We start from the raw sequence: 12,532 nt of genomic DNA on the forward strand, positions 1-12,532 counted from the left end.
TGCTTGCTCTATTTTCACCCACACACTTTGGCCAATGAATGTCCTTTTCTAGTAGTAGATTGTGATTACTGCATGATTAAAACAATAAATACAAAAGTTGTAGATATTGCTGGAGTGGATATTCATTTCAGCATCCACACCAATAGTTTTAATTGATTCATATTAGAGTACATATGTAAATAAATAAGAAAAGTAAATAAATGCCCAGAGATTTGAATGTGACTTTATGGGGGAAACGGATGGAATGTTTTGGATATGATTTGCACTATAAGGCACACAAAAAAATAGATTTTTTTATTAATCCCAATTGTTCATTCCTGGAAATCAAAAAAGAAAAAAAGTCCAGGCTTTCTATGATCACTGGATAGTTCCGGAGTTAAAGAAAATACAGTATGAAGACAAAACAATAAACAAATCATAACATCAAAAAATAAAAATAAAAATGGCTTTGAGCTTAGTACAATTTATTTATAAATAGATTGAAATGGAAATATTAAAATGTAAACAAACCACACTCAGGAATGTTTTAAGAAGCACTTTAATGGCAGTTCATACATGCATGCAGCATTTGCTTACATTATATTATTTTTTTGATACATTGATTCTCATACTCTTTATTATCTATATAAATCAAAGTTCTGCCATTTTAACAAAGTTCTATACATCACATTGTTTAAAACACAAAGGACTTCATTCTTTACATACAAAACACAGGCTAAATACACAGCTCACGATAGCTGTTAAGTTGGGAGAGTTCAAACTCGAAGCCTCCCTATTTGTGCAGTGAATGACACATTTAAGCAAATAAAAAATAAATAAAAGCTGAAATACTGAAGTGCTCTTATTCTGTACAAATTAGCATATTTAACATTTCAAATACCCTAGAGGGCAAGATGATTCCAAATTAAAAAAACTAGCAAACAAAACTAAAATTAAATAATGACCCCAAACCAGCTGTTGATCAATTACACAGAAAACACTGTTAATTTCTATTTGTGTTTGTGTTACAAGCACAGCTGTCTTCGTTGTTGTCTGCTCAATTATGGTGTGCCTGTTGCCTTGGTAACAATGCAGTGACATCTACTGTGGCTATAGTGAGATGACTGACAAGTGAATGGTTTGATCCTTTAGGCAACAGATGGCCATGAACTGTATCCATTTGAAAAGACACCGAAAACTATGATTTCTTTTTCCATCCTTGAAAAGACCGGGTGGAAAAAACAAAGAGAGAGTTTGAACCGACACAGTTAAAGATACAATCCATAACTACTAACACAGCACCACTTGAACCTCAAAACAAAGTATTAAAGTATCGTTTAATGAGCTTGTAGATTAATAAAAGCCCAGTTCTGTCGTTTAAAGTCGTTTGTAGTTGCACTACCAGTAACTGCCTACAAGTAGCAGCAATCACAATTTGTGATTTTAATGTATTGGTGGATTCAGAATGCACCAATGCACTATCAAAGTCCTTTAAAAGTCTGACTTGTAGTCAAGAAGAAAGCAAATAAAACCCTAAAACTCATTCCAATCCATCCAAATGGGTTAAATTATTTAATTAAATTTGGGGAAATAGCAATCACCAATAAAGTACGTAAAACATCATCACTAAGCTTCCCGCCATCCCTTAGATACAGAAAATATGTTATATTCCCAGCAGAATTTGATTATATCTTACATACACGGCCTTGATACAATTTTCTGATTCAGATTGTCCATCCATACTGTTCAATTAGCTGGGATGTAAACATGAATAACTTTTATACATTAACAAACGAAAATCTTCACTAATATAAACATCTACTGTGTATTTGTGCTCTATTGGAGCGAATCGCTCAAGAATATTGCTATTTAGACTTTCAACTGGTTTGTTATCTGCTTGATACTTGGTCCAAATGCATTCAAGAGGTCCAAATGCAGTTGTTTCTTTGGGCTTGAACATGAAAATGTTTACTTAATCATTTAGTATATAGCCTCAAATACGGTATATTTCTGACCATTTCCTGTAGGGCTGTGAAACGATTAAATCACATACAGAATAAAAGTTTGTGTTTATGCGAGTACGGAGTATAGTTATATTTTATACACACACATGAATGTATATATTTGAGAAAAATGTGTTATTTATATATAATATAAATTACATATAAATATATATATACAGTATATACACATGCAAATATTTCTTAAATATATACATGCATGTGTGTATTTAAATATATAAAATAATTATACACAGTACTCGCACATATATTATGTAAACAAACTTTTATTTTGGACGCGATTAATCGTTTCACAGCCCTAGGTCCTTCAAGCTACCGTTAACATTGCATGATCATCCAGCTGGCGGTTCTAATAATTATGAGGTCATGTTCTAAGGTTAGAGAGAGAGAGAAAGAGTGCAGGAGAGAGGGCAGATGGTAGGACCACCACACTCAGAGTGAGTGATGAATAGTCTCAGGCGGAGGACTCAAGCCCACTGCGTTGATGAGCCGATCTCTAACAGACATTGCTCCATGGGGTCAAAACTCTCATTAAATTTCACCGTCAAGGCTTCAATTTAAGATGTACAATCTAAAATTCAAAAGTTTCTGGTTTAGTCTCTTTGAGACTTTGTAGTTACGCAGCCCTTCTTTTAAAACACAGGAGCCATGTTATATTAGTGCAGACAGACATCGACATGCTACATTAGTTGTGATAATTCTGTTCTCTGAAACCTACACTCTAACGCTTACTTCATGTTTTTTTTTTTGATTCCTCTATTGTCGTTTTTCTTGTCTCAGTCTGACCACTCGTTTTCATCCAGCTCAGAGTCTTCGTCAGATTCGCTGTACTCCACGGCGATGCGACGCGATAAAATAGTGGCCACGTCGTTTCCAATTGGCTCCTTCTTCGCTTCCTGCTCCCGCTGTTCCTGCACCTTACGCAGCTGGATCCCTATAAGACAAAAATGGAAAGGGGAGGACCAGAGAAGATGCCAGAACATTAATTCATATAAAACTAAAAGGGTGAACCTCTCAAGAACTGTTAAGAAATTTGGCTCAGGCCACATTTTCAAAGTTCCTTCAATGCAAGTCATTTCACTTGGCGGCCATCTTTGAAACGCCTCTCGGGCAGCTATTTCAGTCATGCAAGTACTCTTTGAATGGGGAAACATCAAATTCTCCAAAGCTGTTCACCAAACTTGCAATTCAATTTCATATTTGAAATCACCAATGAAATCTAACATCAACTGTCTCATAGTCTCTAAACACTGAAATAATGACAAAAACTGCATTCTTCAGGCTGGACCATATTTCTCCTATTCACAGTAATACGAGTGTAGTAATATTAGTGTCTTTGTAAATCTCAAGTATTTGAAATTTCACCCTAAAATAATAATAAAAAAAGATTTTAATTATTTTCTGAAAGAAGTCTTTCTTATGCTCACCAAGGCTGCATTTATTAAAATCAAAAACAGTAATATTGTGAAATATTATTTGAATTTAAAATAACTGTTTTCTATTTGAATACATATGAAATATAATTTATTCCTATCATACAACCCTGATTTCAGCAGTCATTACTTATAACATTACTTGTAACATTATAATCGTCTTTGTATTGTCACTTTTGATCAATTTAATGCATCCTTGCTAAAATAAAAGTATTAATTTCTTTAAAAAACAAAAAGTACTGTCCCTAAATCTTTGAATGGTATAATATTATATTATATCAAGAATGTATCAAATATTTAAAAAAACATGAAGAGTTTTTACATTGTGACATTATTTTCATGATGCCGCCAATTCTCACTATCGAAACAAGAAAAAAATAGATTGCAGTCACCCTCTGACTTCTTCAAACCCAAACCCTACATTATGTGTGACCTCTCACCTCGTCGGATGGCTGCCAGCAGGTCGCTGCGTGCATCGCTCATTGGGATGAGAGGTACCTGGCCCTTCCTGACAACTGGTGCTTCCCCAGGGGCATTGGGCATGATGTGTGAGTGAGGGTGCGAGTGGGGGTGTGTGGGTGGCCCAGGTGGAGGTGGAGGGGGGGCTGCGGGGGGAGGATGGGTTGGGGAAGGAGTGTAAGAAGCAGGGAGGGCAGGAGTCGGAGGAGAGGGGTTGTAAGTCTGGGTAAGAGATGGCATGGCACTGGCCGGGGCAGAGGAGGGGCCAGTGGGACTGTCAAAGGCAGTCTGGGCGGAAGGAATGAGAGGTGGAGGTGGAGGAGGAGCAGGAGGAATGAAATACTCTCGATGCTGAGACTGCGGACCACTGAGATACAAACAGAGATAGAAATTGGTCAGACAAACTACTTTACTCAAGAGATGAGCTTTAAGCTTGAAGCACACTACAAGACGGAAAATATTGCTTTATTATGTTTTTTTGGCTAATACAAAAAAGAACCAAAAACCCTCCCTCCATGTTATGCTGTAAAAATAAATAAATAAATAAATAAAGCTCTTGCATCAGCATTGTTATTGTTAACTAAACCTGAAATGATTAAAAATTGTTTCGTTAACTGGAATAAAGATGAGGAAAAATAAAAAATTCACTGAAAAAACTTGCCGACATACTGAAATAAAACAAATTTAAGTTGAAGTACTAAAATTACTAAAACTGGAATAAAAAAAATAAAATGAATACTAGATACAAATGTCAAAAAACTCGAAACCTAAAAAAATAAATAAAATAAAAAATATCCTAAATAGTAAACAAACGAAAATTTGAATGAAAACAGTGCTTGGCCACAGACATGATGCTAGCAAAATTTTACACATGATTGTATTTGTTTTGTACATTATTCAGACTCTAAACAAAACAATGAATGAAATAGAATTTAGATAAGGGTTTTGCAACCCCTAGTGGTTCATATGATGGAACTGCAGGGGATTCATGAGAGAGTAAAAGAAATGCATAAAACAACTGAATAAAATAAAAAATAACGTATAATTAAAATTATTTAAAAAATGTAGATCATAAGGGTTCCACTCATAAAAAAAAAAAGTTAGGAAACTCTGCTTTAGACACTTTACACAGGAAATACTGTATAAGAGAAGCCAAAGAATAACAGACCTGTAGTCTTTAGCCTGCAGGGGGCGTGGTCCGTTGAGAGCGGGGTCTGTGACTGGCTGTCCATGGGAGGTCTGAACCCTGCCGATGGTCTGTCTCCCAGGTGGAGCGGAGGAGGAAGGGGCCGGCCGGTAACCGCGGTCCAGGGACTGGGTCTGAACATGAGAGGGGGCCATGAGGTGCTCTTTGCCATCAGCAGCAGAGTAGGCGCTGGTCACAGCCATCTGTTGAGCCGGGTGACTGGGGCTGCCTGGGTAAGAGTGCTCACCCATGTCTGAGGCAACCGACCTGATGACGGAAAAGAGACAGAGAGAGAGAGAGGGGAGGAAAGGACATGAAGAGAAAATCATTAAATGCAATTCAAATGGTTTGAGTTCCAAACTTCAGCTCTATTGAAAGCATCTATTGTGTGGTATTCTGTTGTTCATTACCACATATACTCATTTTGACTGTTGATTTTGCCACTCAGTGGACTTCTAAAGTCTATGGGCAAGCCAAAGCACCAGAATAAATGTTAAAAGAGCCAAAACCATGCCACTTTTTTTTTCTTTTTTCTTTTTTTTAAGTCTCACCAAGGCAGAATTTACTTGATAAAAATACAGAAAAACAGTTCTATTGGGGGAAATATTAATACGATTTAAAATAAACAGTTTCTATTTCAACATTTTAAAATGTAAATTAATCCTGTGATGGCAACGTAAAATTTTCAGCAGCCCTTATTCCAGTCTTCAGTGTTACATGATCCTTTATCATTTTAATATGCTAATTTGGTGTTTAAGAAAATCAAGGTTGAAAAAAGTTGTGCTGCTTAATATTTTAGAAACTGTGATACATTTTTTTTTCAGTATTCTTTGCTAAATAGGAAGTTCAAAAGAACAGTATTTATTTGAAATAGAAATCTTCTGTAACACTATAAAAGTCTTTACGGTTACTTTTGATCAATTTAATGAGTCCTTCCTTGATGAATAAAATAAAAGTATTAATCAAATCTTACTGACCCCAAACTTTCAAATGGTAAATTAAAATAATAGTAATAAAAAAAAATCCAGTAAACATCCTTCTTCCATTTCTTCACACCAATAAAACAATGGACAGCACAATTTATCTACAGCACATATCTACACATAGTACTAGCAAAAAACTAAACAAAACAACCCCCCAATGAAAACTGTATGACGCCCCTGCTCAGGTCTCTCTATAAATGCAAACAGATGTTGGCAGCTCAAAGTGTCAACAGATGGCAGTACTGAGTTATGCTGAACTGCAGCCCTCTTTGATGATGGTGTATTGATCAGAGTCAAAGGTGAAAGAGACCATTAACCTGTTGTCCGGTGAGAGGGAGCCTTCAGAGGACATGCCATGGTACGGAGAAGGTGTGAAGCGGGCATCTGGCCGGAACTCCTTATCATACGCCATCACGTTCCACTCCTGTCTGCGATTTCGAGCCTTGCGAACCTTTTTCACCTCACGACTGGGGTCCTCAACCTGCTTCTGCTGCTCCTGAGTGAGTGAGTGTGTGTGTGAGAGAGAAAGAGAGAAATAGATCAAATGAGAGTGAGTGAGAAAGAAAGGCTAATGTTGCAGAAAGCCCAGGGTTTCATCACAAATCACATTTGGTGAAAGAGTTTTAGATTGTCAAGCAAGCAAAGTAGTGTCCACATCTTTCACTGAAAATGCTGTGAAGAAAGTTTTCTACATAATTCAGGGAATGCATTAAACATACACACGCACTCAGTAGAAAAGCAAGTGAAGAGACCGTAGGGAAAGAAAGTGGATGCATAAACAGGAGTCAGCAGAGAGGGATTGACGGATGAATAGAAGGACTGACAGAAATGCAGGTCTCTTACGGAGGACAGGAGGGGGCTTCTGAGTAGGGCCTGCCTGGAGTGGGACTTAGTCTGGTCTGAGTGAGTCTGGCCTGAGCCGCTGGTCTGGAGAGAAGGGGCAGATTCTGGGGGGGTTAGAGCTCTCATTCATGCACACATAAAGACACGTCCACTGACGCGTTTCTTTCTGCTCTCTTCTTTGCATATAAACACACTGGCTTCTGGTTTGTAGAGAGGAAATGAATCTGAGAAACTGGTTTTACCAGGGTCCTGGAAGTGCCATGGAATCAAAGGTAGGTTCTCTGACGTGCCGAGCATTATTCCAGCTCTTGTTGACAAGTTAAAGTCAATCTTAACCATGTTAGTAACATGTACAACAACATTTATTTTAGTACAAACTTGGTACCAAAGCTGCAGTATTTTTGACATCCCAATCGCAGCACATGATTGTGGAAAAAGCAGATAGTGAAACAGGACAAAAAGCGCAAGTAGTAGACACACACCTTCTGTCTCCTCTTTTCTTTTCTCTTGTCCTCTGTGGCTTGCAGCATTTTCTCCCTCCAGAGGATAAAGAAGTAGGAGGGATCTGTGTAGAACTTCAGTGCATCCTTCTTATCATCTCTATATAAAGAAAGAACATATGATGGTTGTAGAATATTGAACGGTAGAAATGGTTTAAACAAACTAATTTGCTAAAACAAATGGGTCTTTCAGACAACACTTGAGATTGAGAACATTGTAGGAGAGTGAACTTGATGAGCAGCAGGTGATTTATCATTTTGTCACACTACACCAGAGATGCACAAAGCAGGGACGCAATCTAATCTGTGCCGCCACAGTTTCAAAATTAACCGAAAATATACTTGCACTTTTTTATAATAACATAAAACATCTCTAATGTTGTGTTTTGCGCCATTGCTTTGGACAAAGTATTTGTCAATTGAACTCAAATCCAACAGCAAATGCAGTAAACTTAATCTCTTCATGTGGTGTGAGTTAAACACACATTTGGAAACGCGACGTATGAACGTAATAATTTAAAATTATTATTATTATTTTATTTAAATAATTTGGCTTTCTAAAACCACCAAGTGCAAAGGTAAAGTGGACTGAGACACTATCACAACTAAAAAGAAGGCCAGGTACAAGCCAAAGATTTTTTACTTAATTATTTTTTTAATTCAGTCACTAAAAATGGGTATGGAGCTCTTAATATTGCTCCCAAAGTGCACCAGATGGATGTATTTCACTTTAAAATGTACAAAATGTTCCCCCAGGCCGGGAAATATCTTCATTTAAGGCGAGACCCTAGAGGTGAATAGGGTAAAAATTTTAACTAGCAGATATCACCATGAAACTTTCCCAGTTGATTACCTACATTAAGATGAGAATGTAATTTAATGTTTAAATATGCAAATTAGGCAATATCTAATTAAATATTAAATAATTTGCATATATTGAAAAAAAACCCGAAATCTGAGTATTGGATAAAGCCAGGTTCAAAATTATTTTTTCATTGTGTTCACATATTAGATGGGGAAAAAAATTACAGAGGGATTTATGGATATCTACTTTTGTTATCCTGTAAATCAGAATATACTGTCAATAGCCTTAAATAGATTTTCGCCATGTTTTTTGGAATAAAATGTTATACATTTCAGGACAGGAATAATATATTTACAAATCCCTCAGTAAATGTCTTCATAATATAACTAGGTACAAGACTGGAAAGTTTGATGTATATAGGTGCTACTGAAGTGGAGATTTCGGACTTAGAATCTCTCCTGTACGACAGCATCGTACAGGAGAGAGAGAGAGAGAGAGAGAGAGAGAGAGAGAGAGAGAGAGAGAGAGAGGGAGGGCTTTCTAGCGGTGTATGTGATGACAGGGTGCAGACAGCGATCGCGGATCAGCGTGTTGATTTAGAACGCCAACTTTTGTTGAGTTTATGAGAAATCTACAGACGCAAACAGACAAAGTGTAGTAAAATAAAGACCTAAATGTGTATTACTGACTTTTTTTTCACCACAAGTCTGAAAGAAGACATGTTATTGAAGACAAATATCCCAAAATCTCAAAATTGGTCAGTGAAAAAAAAACTGTGTGTGGAAGTGAGGATGATGATGTCACCTGTAAGGGCTGAGAATATTGAGAGGGGGAGGTTTGTCTCCACGGTGGTAGAGCTCCAGAACAGGATTAGGGATTGAGTTCCTGGAAACCACCTGTTGGTCCTGAATGGTGGAGCTCTTGAAGGCCTTCCTCATGTTGATATCTTGCAGAGAGACTGAAGATGGGGGACAGAGGGAGAGTTCAGGTTTTATGCATTCATTTCTTTATTGAGACCATCTAAGATATTAAGATTTCACAGAATGAACCAATGAAACTAAATACACTTATATGAAGGCAAGACAGATCAAAGTAAGGCTAAATGGTTCATCCTTACCATAATGAATGACATACTACTATAGGAGGATCTTTTTTGACATCTTTGTACGCATGAGCGAGTGGTTGTGTGGCAACAAAACAAACAGTATGGTGGGCTGTAAAGACGCGACGAGCACTTTCAAGAGAGTTAGCGGGTGAAATCCACAATATTTAAGCATTTTAACATTTCAAGGCCGGAGGAGGTTTGGAGAGAAGCTCAAAATTTGTATTGGTGACAAAATCGAAGTTATTCAAAGCCCATATGGGATCTGGGATGACAAAAAACGTTGGTCCGACTCGCCCGTGTCTTGGCCACCAATCTGCTGGGGAGACATTTATTCTTATTTAATAGAAACCCCTGGACCCTTCACTCATGAAAGATTAAAGGCTTTCAAAAGTCTGGAGGCCTATGATTATTTTGTTTCTCGAAAAGTTGGGTGATCGTGCTAAAAGACACCTGAATCAGAACGCGAAAACATATGACTCGGTTGATTTGACTTAGTTTTATTTAATTTTTTTATTCAATCTTCTATAAATACATAGTTACTAAGATTAACCATAAACAAATTAGCCTTTTTTATTTTATTTTTTTATTCAATCTTTTATAAATACATAGTTACTAAGATTAACCATGAAGAAATTATACTTTTTTATTTTATTTTTTTATTCAATCTTCTATAAATACATAGTTACTAAGATTAACCATGAACAAATGAGCCTCACAAACTCGATCAGAAGCTGCAGGAACTTCTTCGGAGCGTCCAGGTTCAATCGCCTAATTGCACACAACCACTTCATTTCTTTCGTTTTTCGCGATCCTTTTCGGATGGAATTCGAAAAAACTTTTTATCAGGCCCCCAACGAGCCGTACAATCGACCACACAGCAAGAGTGAACCATCCTCTTGTCTAAATCCTCCTCCAAACGTGCAAAACAATCAAATTACAGGTATCTAGCGGTGTTTCTTGCCACACGATTCCCATGATGCAACGCGACAAACATAAACAATGACGTCACAAAAGATCCGCCTATACACGAGCACCAGAACCAGAAAGGAACCGTCACCTCTGTAATACATACTCGGTTAAGTGCAGTGGGCCACAAGACAGCCAGTTAACTGCCACTCATTGAGGACTGGATAATGATAAGCCAATACTTATGGCCATTACCCACGATCGGTTTAATGTTTACTATTATGGTGATTAAAGTTGTGGTTTGACTAAGACAAGCTGTCATCAGTGTAAAGAGTAAAGGGCCTTAAAGCAGAGCTGTGTGAAATCCCTGCTTAAGTCACTTAAGGAGAGGACAGAGCTGTCAAGGAGACAGCAGATGGTCATTCTCCTATTCACATGCTCTGCTTCTCACCCTGGACTAATCTGGAATGGCACAGACATATATGAGATCAGATGCACATTTAAGAGCAAAATGATTGCATATGACTTGGAGAATGTGGAGCTTCATCAGTGACGATGTTCTGTATATCGCCACTATCCAAATCAAAACCAAGGTAATGATCTATACACTGTGTGGGATTTGGAAAAAGGAACTAATCTTTCAAATTCAACTCTCAAATCTCATTAGTGTACACATTAAAACTTGGGACATCACAGTGGGTCACAAAATGTGATAACTAATGACAAATATTTACAACTTAAAATGAATGATAATATTGATAATCTAAAATGTAAATGTAATTATATATATATATATATATATATATATATATATATATATATATATATATATATATATATATATATATATATATATATATATATATATACACATACATACACACATACATACACACACAATTTAAATATGTACACATTTAAATGGCCTTTTTATCAACAGAAATATACTATGACTAAAATTATTTTATACAAATGATGTTTTTGCACAGAAAGCGCTGCACAGCAGGGGGAAAGAGCTATTTAGATATTGTCCAACATCAAAGTCACGATGATGCAAGTGATCCATGCCATCGTGTGGAAATTAATGTCTTGGCTCTGGTCCAAAACTAAATAATTTATTAGGATCTTCTACATTAGTCTCTGGGTTGTCTGTCACTGAGGGGGCGGGGCTTGTTTTGATGTAAAGAATGATAGACTGCCTCAATCACCCTCTAATTATGTATGCCACTGGAGAACACTCGCAATATTAAAGCACTGGCTGTGCCTCAGGGGCCACTGTACTACTTTATTGAACATTAATAATTCAAGGCTGAGCATACTGGCTGATCTGATGGCAGGAATGGGGTATATGAGGTCAAACCTGGGACAACTTATAAAACAAGGTGTTTCTGCTTTAAAAATAAATAAATACTATGAGTTATGAGCCACATTTTTCATCCCTTGTTTGAAATCAGTTCGGAAGGGGGGTGGGGGTTTCCCCCTCGGCTAAAATTGCGGGACACCGTCACCTTTCGCCCAGCTAGCGACGGCCCTGGATGCAACTCTCAGTGCATGTTATATATATTTGAAATTGATGCCTATTCATTTGAAGTTTATTCATTTTGATTTGTGTTTTTGTCATTTGTATTTTTTTATTTTATTTTATTTCTATACAGTTTTTATTCATGTTTATTTCAAGTTGTAGTTATTTTATTATATCAAGATAAACTAAATGCAAATGAGAATAGCTGAATTTTGGCAAATAGCTGAAACAAAATAAGTTTGAGTTTTAATATTGAATTTAATTTAAGTTAACGTTTTTTTCATTTCAATTAACAAAAATGTTTTTATTTATTGCTTTAGTGGTAACAGTTTACAATAAGGGTTCATTTGTTAACATGAACTACATTATTTAACACAAACTAACAATACTTCTTCTGCATTTATTTATATTAGTTAATGCTAATCTCAGCATTTACTAATACATTTGTAATTTCAAAAGTTGTATCTTTTAACATTAGTTAATGCACTTTTAACTAACATGAACAAGGTTAATAAATGTTGTAAAAATATTTTGTTCATTGTAAGTTCATGCTAGTTATTTATTAACATTAGTTAATGCATTGAGACCTTATTGTAAAGTGTTACCGCTTTAGATTTAATGAACTTGAATAATCCTGGCAGTGAGACATTAATATCCAATGATGTACTTCTCTCTAACATAGAGCTTTCCACATCACATACTGACTACAGGCCTTATTGTATTAATTTCAGATTTCTTCGTTTGTCTCTTTGTTTAATTTTTTTATTTACATCTCTAAATACCTGTTTTG

The 12,532-nt window shown here is 36.4% G+C and overlaps 1 protein-coding gene across 4 annotated transcripts in view; it reads right to left on the bottom strand.

Moving 5' to 3' along the window:
- Positions 1-522: 522 nt before the first annotated feature.
- LOC307011284 (actin-binding protein WASF3) overlaps positions 523-12,532 on the bottom strand; it is a 29,645-nt gene continuing 17,635 nt past the window's right edge. For 2 of the 4 annotated variants that reach the window (XM_079636755.1, XM_079636756.1), the window contains exons 4-11: positions 9,014-9,167; positions 7,387-7,504; positions 6,905-6,988; positions 6,379-6,557; positions 5,061-5,345; positions 3,874-4,259; positions 2,733-2,934; positions 523-1,197 (exon numbers count right to left, since the gene is read on the bottom strand). In XM_079636755.1, coding sequence (XP_079492881.1) covers positions 2,777-2,934; positions 3,874-4,259; positions 5,061-5,345; positions 6,379-6,557; positions 6,905-6,988; positions 7,387-7,504; positions 9,014-9,167 — 1,364 coding nt within the window. In that variant the 3' untranslated portion in view covers positions 523-1,197; positions 2,733-2,776. The remainder of the gene's footprint in view (positions 1,198-2,732; positions 2,935-3,873; positions 4,260-5,060; positions 5,346-6,378; positions 6,558-6,904; positions 6,989-7,386; positions 7,505-9,013; positions 9,168-12,532) is intronic. The other 2 variants (XM_079636757.1, XM_079636758.1) reach the window with 1 other exon arrangement.

Source organism: Phoxinus phoxinus (genome assembly GCF_949152265.1).
Source record: "Phoxinus phoxinus genome assembly, chromosome: 2".
Classification (NCBI taxonomy): Eukaryota; Metazoa; Chordata; class Actinopteri; order Cypriniformes; family Leuciscidae; genus Phoxinus; species Phoxinus phoxinus.